Source organism: Balaenoptera acutorostrata, chromosome 14 (assembly GCF_949987535.1).
Source record: "Balaenoptera acutorostrata chromosome 14, mBalAcu1.1, whole genome shotgun sequence".
NCBI classification, from domain to species: domain Eukaryota; kingdom Metazoa; phylum Chordata; class Mammalia; order Artiodactyla; family Balaenopteridae; genus Balaenoptera; species Balaenoptera acutorostrata.
The window spans coordinates 44355038-44379560 of record NC_080077.1 but is presented as its reverse complement, the minus strand read 5'-3'; the positions used below and the strand labels follow the sequence as shown (position 1 = coordinate 44379560).

Sequence of the window (24523 nt, the reverse complement as noted above, 5' to 3'; positions counted from 1 at the left end):
GTCCGGGAAGATCCCACATGCCGCGGAGCAACTAAGCCCGTGCGCCACAACTACTGAAGCCCACGTGCCTAGAGCCCGTGCTCTGCGACAAGAGAAGCCACTGCAGTGAGAAGTCCCCTCACCCCAACGAAGAGTAGCCCCCGCTCGCAGCAGCTAGAGAAAGCCCGCGCGCAGCAACGAAGACCTAACGCAACCAAAAATAAATTAATTAAATACATTTTTTAAAAAAAATTAGACATCGATATTCACCTACAGAAGATTCTGAGTTACCATTTGTGAGAACACCTCCTGGTAAACCTGCCTTCCAGGAAATTTTTACTGTTCTTAAATCCCCTTTGTCTTTATGAAGCATCTCACAAATTACCTGAACCATGTTTCTGCATTATATACATACTGTGTATCATTACGGTCAAGTGAAACAGTCTTTAAGAAATCTTTGAGATATTCCTTTGGAATAAATTTTGCAGATTTATTTTAGTGGTGCTATTCTAATCTCCAAAAAGTCATTGAAAGAGTATTGAATCTAAACACATCTACAAAACTGAAAGTTACTTTTAAAAATTATTAACTATCCATTCTAGATCATGGAAGGTGAGATTCTGTCTTTTTTTAAAAGAGATTTTAACCCCTGTACCTGTTTCAGGTGCTCGGAGTGATAGAGATGTTTTGGGGCCCTTTCCCCAGTAGGTATAAGGAGTGACAGAAAGATTAAATAAGGCATAGGGCTCCAGCCCTTCCACAGTAAATACAGGTAAAGAATGTTGTTCACTAGCCAGGAACTAAAATATAAACACAAAACATTATTTTCTTAGGGAGAGAATCATAACATCTTTTATTCCTAATTAACTAAAATCTTCAAACTTTGGTTCACATGTAAAGTTAAACCTTGCAATTTTGGAAACGCTAATGTTGGTAAATTCCATGTTGTTCCACAAGGACCAGTGTATCTAACACACCAATGGTTAACACTAACCACAAAGCAATCAGAGACTGGCTATAAAAAAGAGTTCTCAGGAATAATCTTAATAATCAAATGCTACAGGAACAGTGAGGGAGATGAGCTTGGCTAAGTAAAGAAAGTGGCAAATCAGTGTGGGCAGGGCTGACACAGATGCTACACTCTGTTTGAGAAATGGAAGTTACTAGAACCAATGCCATACCTTAGAATGAGCACTAAATTCCACACTGTAGAAAATTACACCCCAATCCACTGCTGGGGAAGCATTCCAGAGGATTTGAAAACTCGAAGCATTTCCTTCAATCATAAATGAAGACTCTGGGATGGCGTCTGGGATAACCTTAGGGGTAAAGGAAAAGTTCCCTATGGGATGAAAGAAACAATAGAGAAAGAAAGAATTTAGGATTATCAATTATCACAGATACATGGAAGATTAATAGAAATTACTAATAATTAGAACCAAAACAAAAGTTTTCTTTCCTTTAATATATCCTGAAAATCATCTTTTTCTGTTTCAGGCTGTAAATTTGGGTTAAGAGTAAAATGACTGCAAGCAAATTAACAGAAACTACTAAAGCCTTTTTTTCCTCTTAAAACATAATTCTAAAGAAAAAAACCCCAACCTTAACATTTATTTAACAGAAAGTATGGAGAAGAGAGGGTATGCAGGAATAAAATATCGTACCTGGCAGAGGCTTGAGGGATGTCTGAATAATTGTGAACTGATTAAATTTGGCTGGTTCCAAAACAGAGACGCTAGTTCTCTGATCTATTTCCTGAGCTGTAATAATCCTAAAGCCATTGATCCAGAAGAGCCGACCACTGTAGTACATCAGTGAGTTCTGGGAAATGTCAGAAGTACTCCAGGCTGCGAACTCTGTGATGGTGGTGTCCCCAGCACTGCTGAAACAGGACGTCAATTAGTATGTCTATCTGGAGTGGGGGTAAGGGCTGGTACATTCAAGTACTGGAGAGAATGTGTGTTTGTGAGTGTGTGTGTTTGAAAACAAAGAGAAAATACTTTGCAACAATAATTGTCATTATTCTTAATTCCATATTAAGTTGATTTTTACATTTTTTATGAAGTATACCTAAAGCAAATTTTCAAGGGTTTTTCTTATGAATGTGATATTGCAATAGCAAGAGTGTTACACAGATTTTAATAAATCCTTGTGATTTTTACCAAAAAAAATTTTTACCCTACATCAAAGGCACAACCCATTGATTTGTTTCTCCTCATTGCATCATGCCTTCCTCCTATTCTTGGTTAGTCATCTTATTTACTCACCATTCTTTATTCTAGGTTGTTTAGTCATTCACTATATGCTATTCACAACTGTCTGTTGCTTCAGTGATACTTATCAACTTCCACAGCTTAGTCCAAATGCTCCGTTTCAGACCAGGGAATTCAAGGAAACAGACTATTGTTTTAAACTGCTTTTAAAGTCTTTTTCTCAATGACAAGGAATTTTACAATGATTTTTATTTTAAAAATCTGCTTGATTATTTCTAAAATTACTCCAGTTGTCTAGTTCTCACAATAACTATCTCAGTGATTCTCAGTCTTTTGGAGTAGTTATTTCACTTTTTTTTAATGATTTCTCTAAAATTTTTTAAAGTGTTGACATTCCCCTCTTTCGAAAAGTATGGCACTTAAAATCAAAATAAATAAAAGTTTTGTTTTGAGAGTTTCATAATACTTCCTTGAGAAAACTGAAACTACCTCCGAGGACCTGAGAGGTGTCAGCCTTATAAAGAAAAAGTACGTTCACTAGTACTATTCCCATAGTCCTTTTTCTCATAAAATAGTCTTTATTCATACCTACTCAGATGTGAAGCCAGCACCTGGTTTGCCTTTTGGCCTTTCACCCACTTGTCTAATTTTACACTTTGTCGTTTCCACTTCTCATTAGAACTTTCCAGTAACCTTGGTGAGGTATGTAAAACCTAATTCCATATGGAAAGAAGCTCACCAAGCAGGATGCACTTGGCCTAAGAAGGCTGGCCCTTCTGGACCACACACAGAGCTGCTGCAGCCTAGATCTGTGAATGTGTTCAGGTTAGCCTCGCTCACAGGTCGTTTGTTCAGCATTCCCAAAACAGTGCCCAGGATAGAGATTTCCCTGCAGGGTGAGACTGGAGATCCTTAGTTGTCACTGGCTTGGATTGCCCCTCATTTCCAGCTGAAGACTCCTCTCCTGTAAATATCTCCTGGGCTGATCGGAAAACTCTTGCCATCTGGTGTTCATCGCAATTTCAGCACAACCTCCTCACTTACAGGAGATGAGTACCTCAAACCCTTCAGTCCTCAGCAACAGGTAGAGCTGTATTTAAATCAAAGCTCAACAACAAAAAAATCATTAAAGGGTAAACCCTTCCATGAAGCATGAGCTGTGTATAGAGGGCAGCTGAGGTTACTCTACTGAGGGCTTACTCATTTATTCATTCGTTCAGCAAATGTTGGGTACCTAGTTCTGTGTTGGCCACTAGGAATACGGTGGTAAATAAGACAAATACAGTCCCTGCCCTCATAAAATATACAGCCTAGCAGAATAGGCAGGTAATGAGCAAATATCTACACCATTGAATGGCACTGTAAAAGGAAAGGTAGAGTGGGCTCCTAAACAAGGAGACCTAATGGGGTCTGGTCAGAGAAAGCCACTCTTAGAGAACGATGTTTAAGCTGAGCCATGCAATCTGAACACAAAATAACCAAGAGAACTGGGTTTGGGGACCATTTTAGGCAGAGGGAACAGCAGGATGTAGGCTCCTTTGGAGCAATATGCTCAGTCCTGACATGACTAAATATGCCTGAACTTTTATGACAGATGCACCCTTTTCAACCTCCAAGACAGATATGTTGTTATAGATTATATATATGTTATATGTTGGTAATAGATTCATTCTTTAATAAACCAAAGGGAATGGCTGTACATAGGAAAGGGAAGAGCAGTTTGAAAGGCAGCTTACAGTTGTCAAGTTCAGAATATGCTGAACGACAACAGACAGCTAATCTCATCTCTACTCTATGCTAGAACTACACTGTCCAGTAATGTAACCACTAGGCCACAGGTGACTACTGAGCCCTTGACATGTGGCTACTACAGTTGAGGAGCTGAATTTTTATGTTATTTAATCTTAATTAATTTAGGTTAAAATTTTAAGCTAATATTTGATTTACATATTATGAATCATATGTATGATTTACTGGAAAACTTTTAAAAGTTTATTTTGGAAAAACCTGGGTACGTAAATCAACTTTTTCAATTGTAAATTTTATAAAATCTAACTGCAGATCAAGTATTTCCTATGAAAACTTAGTGCGCAAAATGAGATGTGCAGGCTTCCCTGGTGGCGCAGTGGTTAAGAATCTGCCTGCCAATGCGGGGGACATGGGTTCGAGCCCTGGTCCAGGAAGATCCCACATGCCGCAGGTCAACTAAGCCTGTGCGCCACAACTACTGAGCCTGTGTGCCACAACTACTGAGCCTGCATGCCTAGAGCCCGTGCTCTGCAACAAGAGAAGCCACTGCCATGAGAAGCCCGCGCACCGCAACAAAGAGTAGCCCCCACTCCCTGCAACTAGAGAAAGCCCACGCACTGCAATGAAGACCCAACGCAGCCAAAAATAAACAAACAAAAAATAAATAAATTTATAAAAAAAAAAAAATGAGATGTGCAGTACATGTAAAATACACCCAAGCTATCCAAGAATTAATATGAAAAAGGAATACAAATAACTCAATAATTTACCTATATGCTTTTACTTTTTAAAATGAGGCAACAAGGAAATTTACAATTATATATGTGGCTCACATTAGTTGTATTGGGCAGTGCTGATCTAGACTAGAGGTGAGGAACTTAAAATGCAGAAGAAGGAAGCTTGATTATATAATAGGAAAAAATTTCTGCTTGTAACATGGCTCTGGAATCCCTGTCTCTATGTACAGCTTTTTTTTCCCCCAGTGTGATAAAAAGGCAAGTCTTATGTGGAGGGCAAAAGTGCCTGTCCTTTGTGTAACCTTGTCAAGATCTGCTGCACTCCACTGGGCATGCATACAAGGAAAATTATTAACCTTGAGATAAGGAAATGCATTTTTAAAGGAGAAACTTCCTTCCTCTATCTGGTAAATCCAATAATACTGATTTTTCTGGACACTTGAGGAGCTGGGCTCTCAACGCCAGCTAGCCTGTCCTCTGGAATGTACAGACAGGGAGAATGAGCCGTAATCCTTCAGGACACTGTCACTTTGAACACCGTCTATATCTCACAGACAGATTCTTTTGACAATCAGATTGCCAGTACCTTACATTTCTAGGGAAGGGAACAACCAGTTTTCTATGGTTCACAGTTGGGAAACAAACCAGAGCTGTATGTTATAGCTGATATGAAATAAATGATTAATCAGATTTGCTGTGTTTGTGCTTGTATGCATTATAGGTTTATAAACATATACTCCTTTTTCATAGTCTCTATGATTAAGAGTTTTTCCATAAACCAAAAAATATATATTTTTTAATCTAAAAGTAATTTTGACATTGTCTTCATAGAGCACGAATTCTTGGTCTTTGTAAGATTAGACTCTTTTGAAAATTTGATGAAATGAATGGATGCTCAATTTCCAAGCACTCACACACAACCTGAAGCCCTCCATGACCTCCCTAGGGGGTCCAAGAACCCAATATTAGAAATCTCTGCCCTAGAGCAGGACCTTTTGTTTTACTTTAACCTTTTCCTGACTATCTCTCTAATTTACCATGTGACAATCAGCAAATTTATACACATCTGTGGTTTCAGTTTCCTCATCTATGTAATAATATGACCTCTAAATCCTCCCTTTAACTGCTGTTCTTTAATGATTTTATGTCCTGTATTTTAATTTGAGATATGTAACTGTTTCCTTGAAGTTAAAAACTATTGGCTGTTTAAACTAAAAATAGTAATGAACATGGATTTTAGAGTGTAGATGAAAGTAAAATATATGACAACAAGAACACAAAGAGTGAAGGGTAATAATTGGAAACATATCACCATAAAGTTTTAAAATCATTTATGAAGTAAGAATATTTTGAATATGACTGTGGTAAGTTGAAGACATTTAATGTTAAAAATGCATATTTTACTCTCTAAAGCAACCTAAACAAAATTATAAATACACATAATTAAAATGTCATGAGAGGAGATAAAATGGAATACTAAAAAAGTATTTTATTTACCCTCAAAAATGCAGAGAAGTAGAACAGAGGAATGAACAGCCGATGAGACAAATGGAAGTCAAACACCAAGATGGTAGACTTAAATCCCAACATATCAATAATTATATTAAATGTAAATGAACCAAACACCCCAATTAAAAGGCAGAAATTGTCAGACTGCATAAAAAAGCAAAACCTTATATGCTATTTACAAGAGACACATTTTAAATGTAAAGACGAAAATTGAAAGTAAAGAGATATAAAGAGCTGTACCATGCAAACACTAAGCATAAGAAAGCTGCTATGACTTTCCTAATACTATCAGACAAAATAGTCTTTAAGATGAAGAGTATTACCATAGATGAATGAGGATATTTTATAGTAATAAAAGGAAATACAATATAATCGAGTATATAGATAACAATACTAAATACAAAGCATGCAGATACGTCAACTAAAGAGTTATAGGCAAATCTATAATCATAGTTGGAGACTATATTAAGAAGCAGAAAAACCCATCCACCCATTTCCTGGGCTCTTGAGGGGCATTCTCCTCAGTGCCTCTACTGGACTCTCTTTACACCCTATCACAGTATTCACCACATCCTACAGTAATTAGTTATTTACAAACTTACCTTTCCTTACAAGCACAATGCCTGCAACACAGTGGAAAATTAGTAAATGTTTATTGGAAGAATAAATGAATTCTCATGCACTATCATTTATAACTGAGGAGCAAGTTGTTCTCTTATTCTCAACCAATTGCCTTCAATCTTACTTACCTCTGACCCCGAAGAACAGCTGTGTACAGGTGAATACACTGACTGTCTTGAACCAACCAATACAGGAGCCCATCACTAAGGTCTAAAGTTAGAGCAATTACCTAAATAGAAAATATGGAAAGAAAACAAATCAAATACATGTTTAAGGATACCTTTGTGATTATGTCACACTTAAGCTACAGATTTCTCTTTAACATCCTCTTTGGAATAATAAACTCAGTGATTTTTGCCTTTCACTGAATATAAATATTATATGAGTATGTCTATTACTATGTAATTTTGATATAAGCACTGGTTTCCTAAAAATCCCCAAATGGCAAGAAGTATCTGTTATTCACTTCTATATACTTATCTCTAGTGGTTCTCAAAGTTTGAGTCTTGGACCAGCAGCATCAGCATCACCTGGGAACTTGTTACAAATACAAATTTTCAACCACACTCCAGGTCCTACTGAATGAGGGACTTTGAGCCACTGTGCAAAGCCTTGTCTAAAGCTAGCCATAACTTTGGACTCTTCAGCCACATAAGCCAATGAATTTGATCGTTGTTTAAATCAGTTGTTCGCAATTGCTGCACATTAGAATTACCAGTGGAGTTCTTTAAACTTCTCAATTCCCAGTCTGCATCCTGTTAAATTTTGATCTCTGGAGATGATACCCAGTCTCCAGTATGTCTTCATATTCCCCAGGTAATTCCAATGTGTCTCCAAGTTTGAGAACCAGTGGTTCAAACCATTTAAAATTATATCTCCTGTTAATTACAACCAAAAACATCCTGACATTTTTCTAAAATATAACACAAACAGGGTTTTTATGTGATATAATTGGATAGAGTCATGTATATATAAAGTCCTATTTCCAGCTGACATCTTACAACCACTTCTCACTACTGTTTCTTTGTCTTCTTTTTACAATCTATGTCTTAATTTTACATCCAGTTGACGACGTGAGGCCTGAGGGAGGACTGTTTCTCCAATGAAATAAGGTGCATGAGATAGAAGTTACAATCCAAAGGATCTTTTTTGCTTTCTTTGGCTTTATAGGTATTTTTCAAATGAGTTGAGATTGCTAGGAGTCTGACCTCAGAATAGCAGAGTCTTTCTATGGCAGACCTAGAGGCTGAGAGGTATCAGATAGGATTAAAGTTGATGACTGTATCTTTAGCAAGATACAACAGCATATAAACAAAAAGATGAGCCAGTGAAAAATGTAAAAAGAATACAATAAAGTATCCAACAACTAAAAATACTTGCTGGCAGGTTACCCAAGGCTTGCTACAAAGAAATAATCTCAAGACCCATGGCTGCAAGAACCTTCAGTAGTCATGTAAATCACAGCCTTCAATCTTCAAGAAAACTCAACCTACTCCTTTCCCAAAAGGTAGAAAACTATTCTAGCAATTCCTAGCCTTTCGGGAGTTGAATTATGTCCTTTCTTCAGGCTAAAAGAGATTTATTGATAATTTTTCCAGTTAAAGTGAAACCAGGTTAATATTGTTTGGTTATCTATAATGAGATGCACTAGAGTTTTCTAAATTACAGATTAACTCTACTTTATCTCTTAAAAAAGAGATTCTACAACTCCCTTTGCTGGAATACAACAAACTTCAAGCTATAAGTGAAATTCAGGTGTTGGATCATTACCCCATTCCTTTACACCAGCCATTTGGGCCCATATTTAAGCAGTGTCAGAAGGTGTTCCATAAATCTTTGGTAACCATTGTTACGTCTAGTAACTCCCATACCTAGGAAATAATCCCTTTGATCTAAACGAAAACCTTGAAGTTTAATTCCCTGGTAAAATGTACTATATACTATAAGCCTGACACATCAGATGTGGCAAAAAGTATCTTTTCACTTTAAATGAATATCTCATTTCATTTTCTCTTTTCATCACACAAATGAGTCTTTCTATAAATGATTGGCTAACTATTTTATTACACCTGTTGATTGCAAAGTATCTTATACTCCGTGATAAATCTGTGAGTAACACAGAAAGGAATGACAGTGAGATGGAGCGCTTTGCTCAGTGCAAAACATATTACCTTCAAAACACCTACTAGCATTAATGGAGGCAGATGAATAAGACAACAAGTCACAGAACCAGAACACAGATTTGCACAAGTAGCAACAACATTAGCCAGCCTGTGAGAGTATTTGGAGTGGATTTTAAAGAAAAGTGTATTTCCTCAAACATGCTGAGAAATCTAATGATTCACTCATTTACAGAAAAGTCCCCAGGGCCACTCCCGAGCTATCCTGAGTAGAAAAAGCTCAAACGACAAGATCAGGACAGCAGGGAGATTACTGACAAAGTTTCAGGGATGAATAGGAAGTTACTCCTGATATACTGTTACCTTTAATATGCTTTTACACAAAAAAGTTTTTCCCCTAACATTTTTTATTGAGACATAAAAAATATACTTTCTTTATATTCAGACTCAAGTGGCTCTAAAACAGAATTAAGGGATTTTTCATTATTTGACAGGAATAATTAATCTCTGGATATGGTGTGTAAATTTCTATTTCTTTTAAATATCTGTGTTATAATCTGTAGGTGCCAATCTTAGGAATTATAACTGATACATCCTATGGAATTGAGGATCAGTGACTCAACAATTTGTTTGTTTATAAATGATCTGATACATCTGTATTATCGCCACTGACAACAAAAAAGGCTTTAAAAAAATAAGAAAATTTTAAGAAATATCCTAGATAGAAATAGTATAAATGATATATTTCTTCTTCATGCTTTTCTGTAATTTCTAAATTTTCTACAGTAGACATATATTATTATGATGATCAGAAAAAACAAAATTCAGAAATTTAGATGGGTTGCTAGAGGGTAGCTAAACAGGATCAAGAAAAATAGGTATTGCTTCTAGAAGTTGAGGAAGTAAAAATAACATTTGTTTTAGAACCATTTCTATATCAGGGTATTTTTTAGATTGAGTTAAAAAATACAAGCTTAACTATTGAGTGGTTACCATGTGCCTGGAACTATTCTCACTACTTCCCATGAATTATCTCATTTAATCTTCACAACAACCCTAAGAGGTAGGACAATTGTTAATATTCCCATTTTTCAGATAATGAAACAGGCACAGAGAAGTCAACTTTCCTAGGAGTTCCACAGTTTTTAGAGCAGTCAGTACCAGAAATTGATTGAAAATAATAAAACACCTAATCATCACCCAACAAGAAGCTCTAAAATATCCAAAGAATTCCTAAAGACTATGAAAACAGACGGAAATTAAAATGCTCTTAAAGTGTGAGTCCATTCAAGATAAAGCAAACTATAAAAATCTCCATATTATATTCTAATTTATTTAATCAATTATGACAATCAATAAGACTTAGAGAAAGTTTGGTTATACCAAGATCTTACCATAACAGTATTTCTTTTCAGATTCTACCTGAACAACTCACAATAAGCAGAAACAGTATTATTATAACTATAAAACAGCATTATTTAGTACTATTAAATGATCAGATCTTATTTTTAATTTTCACCTTTTTCCCAGAAAACCAAGGCTGTGCCTGTAGTATAAGGGAACTTTCCCCATTTAGCCTGGTACTTTCAACTGAATACAGTGTGGTCCAATAGAGATATCCGCCAACTGAGTCCACCACCATGTCATTCACCAACAACTTCACGTGAGTCACAATGTCTGTGTGTCCTGTCAACAGAGACTGCCTTTGTATCTATAAAACATAATCATGTCAGTTAGTGATTTTCAAATGGCATCATGAATAGTTTATTGCAATTGTTAGTAAACTACTGCATTCATACATTCATTTGTACAACCACAAGTATTTATTGGCACTATGTGCTGGGTAGTGTGCCTAGCCTTGGAAACATAACAGAAGTTATAAGAAAGTTAGAGTTTATAAGGAAGTTTACTCCTTTTCATGCCTCTAAAGAGAAAGGAGATACATTTATTTTGAGTTAAAATACTTGCTCTTCCTAATCATACATCCAATCAACACATAAAAATGTATTTGATTAGGCTCCCAAAGAAGATGAGTACTCCTGATAAATGGTGATGTCTCTCTCCTTGCTCCTGTCAGTATATCTCCATAATATTAATTACTATCATTATTGAGTACCTATTATGTGCCAGGCACTATACTTCTTTTTTTCAGTCTTTAAAATATTAGCTCTTTTAGCCCTCACATTAAGCCTGTAAAGGATTTCTATTTCCTACTTTTTCACAACTAAACTGGGTTCAAAGAAGTTAAGTAATTTTTCAAGGAGTTGAACAGTTTTATAAGAGACAGAGCAAATACTTGAAACCAGTTTTTATCCCACTCTTCCACTTCCTCCTTCAAAACTATTTTCAAACTAACCCATTTTGGGGAGCATTCTCTGATTAACCCCAGTCAGCTCCATTCTGCCTACAAGTCATTGGCACTTATGAATTCAGACTATACCATATTGCTTTGCTTCTAAATACATTGCTCTGTACGCTTCTTCTATTAATTCATGAATGTATTTTTATGTCATGAAAAGAGCAGGGGCAAGAGGTGATGGTTGCACAACACTGAACATACTAAAAACCACTGCATTTTATACAATCAAAGGGTGAATTTTCTGGTACATGGATTATATCTCAACAAAGCTGATATTTTTTTTTAAAAGAGCAGAGGCATGTCGTCTGTTTTCTTCATATTCTCTACTATGCCTATTCTCAAGACTCTAAACATATTGGTAACAGATAATGAGTAAATAAATGAATGGACACATGCCTTCCTGATTAGAAAACGATTTCCATACCATATTTCTTGATCTGTTAGACCAGTGTTCTCATCATCAACCATCCTTTTCTTCAGTGTGCACAATGCGCGGGATGTCTTCATCTTGCCCCCAAATCCACTCTCCACCCTCTCCACCCTCCTCTGTGCCCCCTGAGCCTGATATCAATGGACTACATCAACCTAGCTCCATTGTTCTCTGGCTTCCAGAGAGTTTCAGCCAATGGAAGCACTGGCAGAAGATCAGATGCCAGAAGAAAAGAGGGATGGGGGTACATATGTACCCCCGTATCAGTCCTTGCTAGACCATACATTTTGACAGTGGCTGGTTTTCATGTCAGCAACTCTCCTAAAGCTACAGCCCTCACCATTCTTTCCCTTGCCCTTTATGCCTGGTGGCAGTAATATCCTCCCACACTTGCTAGCCCAGGGCATGCTTCACCATCCTTTGTTCATTTTCCTTAGCCCTGTAGATACCTTTGAAAATAGTCCCCTCACTTAGTTTCTTTTAATCATGCCTTTGGAGTGTGCCATCTTCCCTAGGACACTAACCCACTGGTGAACATTTTAATATATTTATTTTAAGATATTATTGAAAACATGTGACTAATACACCACATAGTGATATAAAATTTCCTTTATACCTAAATACATTCTAATTAAAAAGTGAGGCTCGATTAACCAAGATGGCGGAGTAGAAGGACGTGCTCTCACTCCCTCTTGCGAGAGCACCAGAATCACAACTGGCTGCTGGACAATCATTGACAGGAAGACCCTGGACTTCACCAAGGAGGACACCCCACGTCCAAGGACAGAGGAGAAGCCACAGTGAGACGGTAGGAGGGGCGCAATCAGAGTAAAATCAAATCCCATAACTGCTGGGTGGGTGACTCACAGACTGGCGAACACTTATACCACAGAAGTCCACCCACTGGAGTGAAGGTTCTGAGCCCCACCTCAGGCTTCCCAACCTGGGGGTCCGGCAAAGGGAGGAGGAATTCCTAGAGAATCAGACTTTGAAGTCTAGTGGGAATTGATTGCAGGACTGTGACAGGACTGGGGGAAACAGAGACCCCACTCTTGGAGGGCACACACAAAGTAATGTGTGCATCGGGACCCAGGGGAAGGAGCAGTGACCCTGGGGGAGACTGAACCAGACGTACCTGCTGGTGTTGGGGGGTCTCCTGCAGAGGCGAGTGGTGGCTCTGTTTCACCGTGGGGATAAGGACACTGGCAGCAGAGGTCCTGGGAAGTTCTCCTTGGCGTGAGCCCTCCCAGAGTCTGCCATTAACCCCACCAAAGAGCACGGGTAGGCTCCAGTGTTGGGTTGCCTCAGGCAAAACAACCAACAGGGAGGGAACCCAGCCCCACCCATCAACAGTCAAGTGGATTAAGGTTTTACTGGGCTCTGATCGCCACAGCAACAGGGAGGGAACCCAGCTCCACCCATCAACAGTCAAGTGGATTAAGGTTTTACTGAGCTCTGACCGCCACAGCAACAGTCAGCTCTACCCACCACCAGAGCCTCCCATCAAGCCTCTTAGATAGCCTCAACCACCAGAGGGCAGACAACAGAAGCAAGAAAAACTACAATCCTGCAGCCTGTGGACCAAAAACCACAGTTACAGAAAGACAGAGAAGATGAAAAGGCAGAGGGCTATGTACCAGATGAAGGAACAAGAAAAAACCCCAGAAAAACAACTAAATGAAGTGGAGATAGGCAACCTTCCAGAAAAAGAATTCAGAATAATGATAGTGAAGATGATCCAGGACCTCGGAATAAGAATGGAGGCAAAGATTGAGAAGATGCAAGAAATGATTAACAAAGACCTAGAAGAATTAAAGAACAAACAAACAGAGATGACCAATACAATAACTGAAATGAAAACTACACTAGAAGGAATCAATAGCAGAATAACTGAGGCAGAAGAACGGATAAGTGACCTGGAAGACAGAATGGTGGAATTCACTGCTGCGGAACAGACTAAAGAAAAAAGAATAAAAAGAAATGAAGACAGCCTAAGAGACCTCTGGGACAACATTAAACGCAACAACATTCGCATTATAGGGGTCCCAGAAGGAGAAGAGAGAGAGAAAGGACCAGAGAAAATATTTGAAGAGATTATAATCGAAAACTTCCCTAACATGGGAAAGGAAATAGCTACCCAAGTCCAGGAAGCGCAGAGAGTCCCATACAGAATAAACCCAAGGAGAAACACGCCGAGACACATAGTAATCAAAGTGGCAAAAATTAAAGACAAAGAAAAATTATTGAAAGCAGCAAGGGAAAAACGACAAATAACATACAAGGGAACCCCCATAAGGTTAACAGCTGATTTCTCAGCAGAAACTCTGCAAGCCAGAAGGGAGTGGCATGAAATACTTAAAGTGATGAAAGGGAAGAACCTACAACCAAGATTACTCTACCCAGCAAGGATCTCATTTAGATTTGATGGAGAAATCAAAAGCTTTACAGACAAGCAAAAGCTAAGAGAATTCAGCACCACCAAACCAGCTCTACAACAAATGCTAAAGGAACTTCTCTAAGTGGGAAACACAAGAGAAGAAAAGGACCTACAAAAACAAACCCAAAACAATTAAGAAAATGGTCATAGGAACATACATATCGATAATTACCTTAAACGTGAATGGATTAAATGCCCCAACCAAAAGACATAGACTGGCTGAATGGATACAAAAACAAGACCCATATATATGCTGTCTACAAGAGACCCACTTCAGACCTAGGGACACGTACAGACTGAAAGTGAGGGGATGGAAAAAGATATTCCATGCAAATGGAAATCAAAAGAAAGCTGGAGTAGCTATACTCATATCAGATAAAATAGACTTTAAAATAAAGAATGTTACAAGAGACAAGGAAGGACACTACATAATGATCCAGGGATCAATCCAAGAAGAAGATATAACAATTATAAATATATATGCACCCAACATAGGAGCACCTCAATACATAAGGCAACTGCTAACAGCTATAAAAGAGGAAATCGACAGTAACACAATAATAGTGGGGGACTTTAACACCTCACTTACACCAATGGACAGATCATCCAAAATGAAAATAAATAAGGAAACAGAAGCTTTAAATGACACAATAGACCAGATAGATTTAATTGATATATATAGGACATTCCATCCAAAAACGGCAGATTACACGTTCTTCTCAAGTGCACACGGAACATTCTCCAGGATAGATCACATCTTGGGTCACAAATCAAGCCTCAGTAAATTTAAGAAAATTGAAATCATATCAAGCATCTTTTCTGACCACAACGCTATGAGATTAGAAATGAATTACAGGGAAAAAAACGTAAAAAAGACAAACACATGGAGGCTAAACAATACGTTACTAAATAACCAAGAGATCACTGAAGAAATCAAACAGGAAATAAAAAAATACCTAGAGACAAATGACAATGAAAACACGACGACCCAAAACCTATGGGATGCAGCAAAAGCGGTTCTAAGAGGGAAGTTTATAGCTATACAAGCCTACCTAAAGAAACAAGAAAAATCTCAAGTAAACAATCTAACTTTACACCTAAAGAAACTAGAGAAAGAAGAACAAACAAAACCCAAAGTTAGCAGAAGGAAAGAAATCATAAAGATCAGAGCAGAAATAAATGAAATAGAAACAAAGAAAACAATAGCAAAGATCAATAAAACTAAAAGTTGGTTCTTTGAGAAGATAAACAAAATTGATAAGCCATTAGCCAGACTCATCAAGAAAAAGAGGGAGAGGACTCAAATCAATAAAATCAGAAATGAAAAAGGAGAAGTTACAACAGACACCGCAGAAATACAAAACATCCTAAGAGACTACTACAAGCAACTTTATGCCAATAAAATGGACAACCTGGAAGAAATGGACAAATTCTTAGAAAGGTATAACCTTCCAAGACTGAACCAGGAAGAAACAGAAAATATCAACAGACCAATCACAAGTAATGAAATTGAAACTGTGATTAAAAATCTTCCAACAAACAAAAGTCCAGGACCAGATGGCTTCACAGGTGAATTCTATCAAACATTTAGAGAAGAGCTAACACCCATCCTTCTCAAACTCTTCCAAAAAATTGCAGAGGAAGGAACTCTCCCAAACTCATTCTATGAGGCCACCATCACCCTGATACCAAAACCAGACAAAGACACTACAAAAAAAGAAAATTACAGACCAATATCACTGATGAATATAGATGCAAAAATCCTCAACAAAATACTAGCAAACAGAATCCAACAACACATTAAAAGGATCATACACCACGATCAAGTGGGATTTATCCCAGGGATGCAAGGATTCTTCAATATACGCAAATCAATCAATGTGATACACCATATTAACAAATTGAAGAATAAAAACCATATGATCATCTCAATAGATGCAGAAAAAGCTTTTGACAAAATTCAACACCCATTTCTGATAAAAACTCTCCAGAAAGTGGGCATAGAGGGAACCTACCTCAACATAATAAAGGCCATATATGACAAACCCACAGCAAACATCATTCTCAATGGTGAAAAACTGAAAGCATTTCCTCTAAGATCAGGAACGAGACAAGGATGTCCACTCTCACCACTATTATTCAACATAGTTCTGGAACTCCTAGCCACGGCAATCAGAGAAGAAAAAGAAATAAAAGGAATACAAATTGGAAAAGAAGAAGTAAAACTGTCACTGTTTGCGGATGACATGATACTATACATAGAGAATCCTAAAACTGCCACCAGAAAACTGCTAGAGCTAATTAATGAATATGGTAAAGTTGCAGGTTACAAAATTAATGCACAGAAATCTCTTGCATTCCTATACACTAATGATGAAAAATCTGAAAGAGAAATTATGGAAACACTCCCATTTACCATTGCAACAAAAAGAATAAAATACCTAGGAATAAACCTACCTAGGGAGACAAAAGACCTGTATGCAGAAAACTATAAGACACTGATGAAAGAAATTAAAGATGATACCAACAGATGGAGAGATATACCATGTTCTTGGATTGGAAGAATCAACATTGTGAAAATGAGTATACTACCCAAAGCAATCTACAGATTCAATGCAATCCCTATCAAATTACCAATGGCATTTTTTACGGAGCTAGAACAAATCATCTTAAAATTTGTATGGAGACACAAAAGACCCCGAATAGCCAAAGCAGTCTTGAGGCAAAAAAATGGAGCTGGAGGAATCAGACTCCCTGACTTCAGACTATACTACAAAGCTACAGTAATCAAGACAATATGGTACTGGCACAAAAACAGAAACATAGATCAATGGAACAAGATAGAAAGCCCAGAGATTAACCCACGCACCTATGGTCAACTAATCTATGACAAAGGAGGCAAAGATATACAATGGAGAAAAGACAGTCTCTTCAATAAGTGGTGCTGGGAAAACTGGACAGCCACATGTAAAAGAATGAAATTAGAATACTCCCTAACACCATACACAAAAATAAACTCAAAATGGATTAGAGACCTAAATATAAGACTGGACACTATAAAACTCTTAGAGGAAAACATAGGAAGAACACTCTTTGACATAAATCACAGCAAGATCTTTTTCGATCCACCTCCTAGAGTAATGGAAATAAAAACAAAAATAAACAAGTGGGACCTAATGAAACTTCAAAGCTTTTGCACAGCAAAGGAAACCATAAACAAGACGAAAAGACAACCCTCAGAATGGGAGAAAATATTTGCAAATGAATCAACGGACAAAGGATTAATCTCCAAAATATATAAACAGCTCATTCAGCTCAATATCAAAGAAACAAACACCCCAATCCAAAAATGGGCAGAAGACCTAAATAGACATTTCTCCAAAGAAGACATACAGACGGCCACGAAGCACATGAAAAGGTGCTCAACATCACTAATTATTAGAGAAATGCAAATCAAAACTACAATGAGGTATCACCTCACTCCTGTTAGAATGGGCATCATCAGAAAATCTACAAACAACAAATGCTGGAGAGGGTGTGGAGAAAAGGGAACCCTCTTGCACTGTTGGTGGGAATGTAAATTGATACAGCCACTATGGAGAACAATATGGAGGTTCCTTAAAAAACTAAAAATAGAATTACCATATGACCCAGCAATCCCACTACTGGGCATATACCCAGAGAAAACCGTAATTCAAAAAGACACGTGCACCCGAATGTTCATTGCAGCACTATTTACAATAGCCAGGTCATGGAAGCAACCTAAATGCCCATCAACAGACGAATGGATAAAGAAGTTGTGGTACATATATACGATGGAATATTATTCAGCCATAAAAAGGAACGAAATTGAGTCATTTGTTGAGAAGTGGATGGATCTAGAGACTGTCATACAGAGTGAAGTAAGTCAGAAAGAGAAAAACAAATATCGTATGTTAATGCATGTATGTGGAACGTAGAAAAATGGTACAGATGAGCCAGTTTGCAGGGCAGAAGTTGAGACACAGATGTAGAGAATGGACATATGGACACCAAGGGGGGAAAACTGCGATGAGGTGGGGATGGTGATGTGCTGAATTGGGCGATTGGGATTGACATGTATACACTGATGTGTATAAAACTGATGCCTAATAAGAACCTGCAGTATAAAAAAACAAACAAAACAACTAATACTAAACTTTCATTGGGTTATTTGTATGGAAATATGTTAATATAAATGTTTCAGACATTACATGAAATTTCTAAAAATCTTATATTTGTATTTGTATGGAAATATGTATGGAAATATGTTAATATAAATGTTTCAGACAGTACATGAAATTTCTAAAAATCTTATATTTGTATTTGTATGGAAATATGTATGGAAATATGTTAATATAAATGTTTCAGACATTATATGAAATTTCTAAAAATCTTATATTTGTATTTGTATGGAAATATGTATGGAAATATGTTAATATAAATGTTTCAGACATTACATGAAATTTCTAAAAATCTTATATTTGTATTTGTATGGAAATATGTATGGAAATATGTTAATATAAATGTTTCAGACATTACATGAAATTTCTAAAAATCTTATATTTGTATTTGTATGGAAATATGTATGGAAACGTTAATATAAATGTTTCAGACATTACAGGAAACGTCTAAAAATCTTATATGTTCTGGTATAATGTTATAAGTAATAATCCTAGTTATTACTTTAAAATGTATATCTCAGAAATAACTAATTTTCTTGTCAACTGCATTATTATGAACTTTCATCAAATCTTTAACCATGGTCATTTTTAAGTCTTTTGTCATTTACAGACAGTTCTGGGTGTACTCTGATGATTTTGCAAATATGTTCCTATAAAAGAGTTTCATCTTCAAGAAATTCATGGAAAAGACTCTGACAAGTACAGGTTTCTGGTAACTGACTGTACTGCTGAACTGAATGAATAAGCATTTTCAGAACTCTAATGAAAAACTGATGAACTCATAAAAGTGCTAACAAAAGATCAAGATGAAAAAAAAGAAATTAATTACATGGGACTGAGTGAACTGATGAGGATGAGTATAATTTTTGTGACTTTCTGTCTGAATTAAAAAAAAAAAATCCCACAAGGACTCAGAGGAAAAGAATATACAAATCAATTTTCACTGCAAAGTAAAGGAGCTGTTACAGTGGAGGATTAAAAAAAAAAAAAAAAAAAAAAAAAGTGAGTAGGCTTAGAGACAAATACTAAGTAAATATTAGCATAGACGGTACACAAGTATGAAAAAAGTCATGAAAATTACATTCCAATCACTGAAATGGGTGGGCATTGTTCGAGAGCATCCAGAATGCTAGGCTTCTACTTACCACGTATGTCCTTCCAGCCCAGTAGAGAAAGTGACCCAGCCACTCAAAAGCTAAAGCCCCTGCTCCTGCAATGTTGGGTATGTGATAATTCTCTGAGATGTCCGTCCCATTCAGCAGCCACACATAGACATCACCTTTCATGTCGCTGTAGTAGAGGCTGTTGTTATACCAATCCATGTCTCAAAACAAAGTGAATTGGTAGCAGTTATTTTTTCATACATGCCAGTGTAAACATGGCGAGTCACCAAATCATACATGCACCTCAACATAACATTAAAGCATATACTAACATAGATACTCACTAGAGCTTCAAGGATCTGTCAAGAATATTATCCCAAAATCTTAACCCCTGGAACTAGAGAGAGGAACTAATAGTCATTGAGTGTCTCCTCTTTGCCAAACATTGTCTTGGGCACTTTTACCTATTTCACTCAACTCTTAAAACAAAGCTATGAAGTAGAAATCATCCCCATTTTTTTTTTTTTTTTTTGGCTGTGCTGCGAGGCTTGCGAGATCTCAGTTCCTCAACCAGGGATTAAAGCCGGGCCGTGGCAATGAAAGCCCATACCCCTAACTGTTAGGCCACCAGGGAACTCCCCATCCCCATTTTTGACATGGTGAGCCCAAGACTCCGTGAAATTATCTATTCTGCCTGAGATCTCACAGATGAAAAGAGGAGGAGCCCAGATTCAAGCCAACTTCAAAGCATCATTCTTTCTATTAGTACCACACTGGCTCCTAAGTCCAACTCATTTTGGTCTGAAATGCTGTGGTACTTTTAATAGCCAAACAAAGAGATCTAATAATTAGATAATTATAGAAGATGCCATTAAATAATAAATAAATAATAATAAATTATAGAAGATGCCATTAAAGTAAGATACCATTACTTAATCTTATCATGAAATTCTTTCTTATACTTGATTTAGAACTTCACATAGCTGTTCTGTGCTCCAGTCTTAAAGCAAACTCATAATAAATTACTTAACTATAGCTGTCTTCATGGAACAAGTTAGGCTGTTACTGTGAGACAACATTGAGAAATTAAAATACATGAGAAGTATATCAAAGCCTTCCTGAAATGGGCATAAGTCATTAAATAACTATATTTTGTGGAGTAATAAATGGCCCTCCTCCTTGAGAACAGACATTTTCTTAATAGTGTCACTGGCAGTATAGTTCAGTCAATATTTGTTCCGTTCATTATTGACCTAATACTAAAATACTCAATCCTTTTGATTGGTTGAATATCTCAGGAAGTCTTACAAGTAGAAACCTGCCATCCAAGTGTACAGGGGACTTGGTGTTTACCTGATACATTTCCCATATCAGAGGATAGGAATTCTCCTGGGCCAAAGCTATTTAATGGTTTACTCCAAAGCCCATCTTCTTTCACAGCCATGATAAATGGTGGCTCTGCAGCTGTTCGGTTTTTTAAAAAAAAATTGAAAGAAATATCACAGAAAACACACTTTTTTTAGGTACACATTTATACCTTAGATTTCCTTCATAAAGTCAATCAGCATTTTGAAAAATACTCTGGAATAATATGAGTAATTGTATCTGCTTAAAAGAATTATCTATCGTATTAAACATACTTTCTGATTTTTGTGTAAATAGTTGTAATTGAATGTGAAGAGAAATGTGTAGCGACGTTGCCTCTATAGCAATGCCACGGTCATGGCAGAATTTTTTTTTTTTTTTTTTTTTTTTTTGCTTTAGCTATTGGTGGCCATGGTCCTATTCAGAGCACCCAGAAGCGATTGTGATAACAACAGTAGTATAAATGGGTCAGTTATCTTTCCATTTTTTTTCAACCAAGAGGATAGAATTCAACATAATTTACAGCCCCTCAGCTTCTCTCACCAAGACCTTCAGAGTTCAAGGAGGGCTACTGCTTAATAAACCATGAGAAAGGAGAAAACCATGAAGAAGAAGAGAATTATATTGTTTGTTAAAAAATATCTTGGATAGTTTAAAATAGCAGGTTAGGAACATAAATATCACACAATGCTTCATTTGCTTTCCTAATCTCAGATAATAAACACATCCTCAAGGGGTCAACGCACCCTCATTCTAATTTTTTTACCACATCGAAGGGGAGAAATTTTAAAGGACATAGGGAGAAAGGCTTTTTGTCAGAATCACTCCCTAAATCAAGAATATTTTCTCACCTGGTACCAGGGTAGTTCCCACTGAGGGCTCTGACCAAGGGCCTGGCCCCTTGGGAGAACTTGCTCTCACAAAAACCTTGTATTTTGTAGCACTCTGAAGGTCGTGTACATTAAGGATGGTCCCACTTATATTAGAGAACAAGTGAGTGGTTTCAGGAAAGTCTTGGGTTGATACTTTCACCTCGTAAGTCCAGTTCTGCCAGGCGGAAGGGCCTAATTGGAAGAGTTAAACAATATTACTGACGAGGATGACATCAGCAAGGGCAAACAAAGGACTGTCAGTAAATTTATCTACAGCTTCACCTTGAGTGAAAGGATAATTGGGCCTGTTGCCCCATAATCACCAGGGTTAACTTGGTGACGTGACTAGGACAGTGGTCATCCCACCCACTCATTTTGTCCCATCAAAGGAGACATCATGCCCAACAAATCGGAAGCCACTGTTCCCCTGTCAGTGCTGTATGATTGGCTGCATAGAACTGTCAGAGGGGTTTTCTATACAAGCTCCTAATAAACAAATGCTTAATGATGAATCTCTAATATAATTCCCAGTGTTGGTAGAGTATCTCCTTCCTAGAATCCCAAACAATACAAAAGAATTTTTTTTTTGCTAATACATTTTCAGCCATCTTTGACATATACAGCAAACAGGCATAATTAACTTAGTCTTAAAGTAAAAAATAGCCAATGTTTGCTAGATACTCTAGGGGACCAGGGGTTGGCAAACGGCAGCCCACAGGCCAGATCTGGCCCACTGCCTGTTTTTGTAAATAAAGTTGTACTAGAACACAGCCACAGCTACATATTTACATTTTATCTATGGCTGTTTACACACCACAAGGACAGAGTTGAGTAGCTATGCCAGAAGCCATATGACCCACAAAGCTGAAAATATTTACTATCTGGTCCTTCCTTTATAGAAAAAATTTGCCAACAGCTGTGCTAGACACTGTTCTAAGTGTTCTACCTATGCATCTTAATTTGGTCTGTATGACAATCCCATAGAAATATATAATTAATATTTTTATTTCCAGTAGTGGAAACATGCATGAAGTGGTTAAGTAACTTGCCCAGGTCATGCTGCTAAAAAAGGGCAAGACCAGCCTTTGAATCCATGCAGGCTGGCTCCAGAGCCCACCTGCATACCCACCACACATGCTGCCTCTCCAGAGATGAAAATTCAAGTCCAGAGAGTTTTAGGCTCAAATTCATGCAAGATCTCCCTGGATACATGATCTCAACCCAAGTGCTCCATCCCCCTGGCTAATGCATTCCCTCAGACTAGAATGTCAGTGCCTGACTCCAAGGAGACGCTCAATAAATGCTCCAACCATTCTATTGGGACATATATGATGAAATATAGAGAGTCTCTTAATGCAAAACTGATAAATGTAGAACAAATGTATAAACACGTGTGTGTGTGTGTGTGTGTGTGTGTGTGTGTGTGTGTGTGTGAAAGAGAGAGAGAGCACTAAGTAGCGCTTTGGGTTGATGACTAAATAATCACATATGGGCCCTCAAAGTTGAGTCGCCATGTCAAGCCATTCAAGCTTTCCTCTCCTTCTGGCAAGGCCAGTCTCCAGGCTGGGGACAGGGCACTCACTGGCTCCAATGGCGAGCACAGGGGGCTTCCACTGAACCAGGGCCTGGTGTGAGCCGAACAGCACTGAGAGCTGCTGTGGGCAGCCCGGCAGCGGGTGTGGTTGGGTGTACAAGCCAAAGATGACCAAGTTGCCAAACCCAAACTCTTCTATGTGACTCAGGTCACATCCCACGATGAACTCATTAAAAGACAGAGAATCCTGTTGGAAAACAGCCTTGCCATCTGTGACCAGGAAGTCGTTGTTTTCACAAGCAAAGCTCTTCACATCAGTAAAGGGGATATGAGGCAGGACAAGGTGGGACGCGGAGCCATCCAGAAAGGTTGACATGAAGACTTGGGCGGTGTCATTGAAGTAAATGATTCGCTTGGACTGTGGCTTGATTGCAAAGTCCTTTAATGAGCCACTCTGCACAATACGCACAACTTCCGAGTCCCGACCAGAAGCCACGGGGAGATCGACTCTATAAATGCCGTCTCTCAGGAGATAAAAGACATACCTGACACAGGAGCAAAAGAAGCCTGGTGTGATTCAGTGCAAGGGTGAAGGAGTAACAATGCCTCAGCCCATTGTTTTATCCTGTTGGGCAATCAGAACCAGATATCTCCAGAGTGGATAAGTACAGGGTTTCCCAAGGTGCAAACTGGTAAAGGTATTTATTAAAGATATGCTCCAGTCATTTAAGTTAGAAGTTGGAACACTGGAAAATGTCAGTCTCCCTTATAATGCATAATCTCCTAATTATTAAATGTGACTTTTTAACGAATCAGAATTTAAGAACAACAAGGGTCTTTAAAGGTTTTCTAATGAAATCTACTCTTAAAGGAAAGCATATTATATAAAAATTACATGACCGAACATGTTATTTATTATGAAACATTTTTCTCCAATATACACAAATTCTTAGTCTAATTCTGTCAATAAATATTCCCATGCATTGTGAATTACAAAATGGAAGAAAGCAAAAACATTTAAGCAATTTTTTAAAACTGGACGGTTATTATTTTACACAGTTATCTAGCAGTACTACTCTGCATTTGTAGTAGACTAAGCTTTTTTTTTTTTTAATATTCACAATTGAGTGAGACAGTAGGGCTACCATTTTACAAAATCATGAAGAAATACCCCACAATTGAGTAAAACAGCTGGGAAGGACCACCCAACAATCAGGATAAAGGAGCCAGTGGAAGAATTTTGATAAAACACCTAATTTGGAGCCAAATATCATGGTAATGATACAGGTTGAT

At 37.5% G+C, this 24523-nt stretch overlaps 1 protein-coding gene across 1 annotated transcript in view; it reads right to left on the bottom strand.

Moving 5' to 3' along the window:
- ROS1 (ROS proto-oncogene 1, receptor tyrosine kinase) overlaps nucleotides 1-24523 on the bottom strand; it is a 122405-nt gene that overhangs the window by 61575 nt on the left and 36307 nt on the right. Inside the window, exons 13-21 of the mRNA XM_057528290.1 lie at nucleotides 23279-23775; nucleotides 21676-21888; nucleotides 20813-20923; nucleotides 19502-19680; nucleotides 10448-10639; nucleotides 6937-7037; nucleotides 1644-1858; nucleotides 1161-1321; nucleotides 635-779 (exon numbers count right to left, since the gene is read on the bottom strand). Of these exons, the coding sequence (XP_057384273.1) occupies nucleotides 635-779; nucleotides 1161-1321; nucleotides 1644-1858; nucleotides 6937-7037; nucleotides 10448-10639; nucleotides 19502-19680; nucleotides 20813-20923; nucleotides 21676-21888; nucleotides 23279-23775 (1814 nt within the window). The remainder of the gene's footprint in view (nucleotides 1-634; nucleotides 780-1160; nucleotides 1322-1643; nucleotides 1859-6936; nucleotides 7038-10447; nucleotides 10640-19501; nucleotides 19681-20812; nucleotides 20924-21675; nucleotides 21889-23278; nucleotides 23776-24523) is intronic.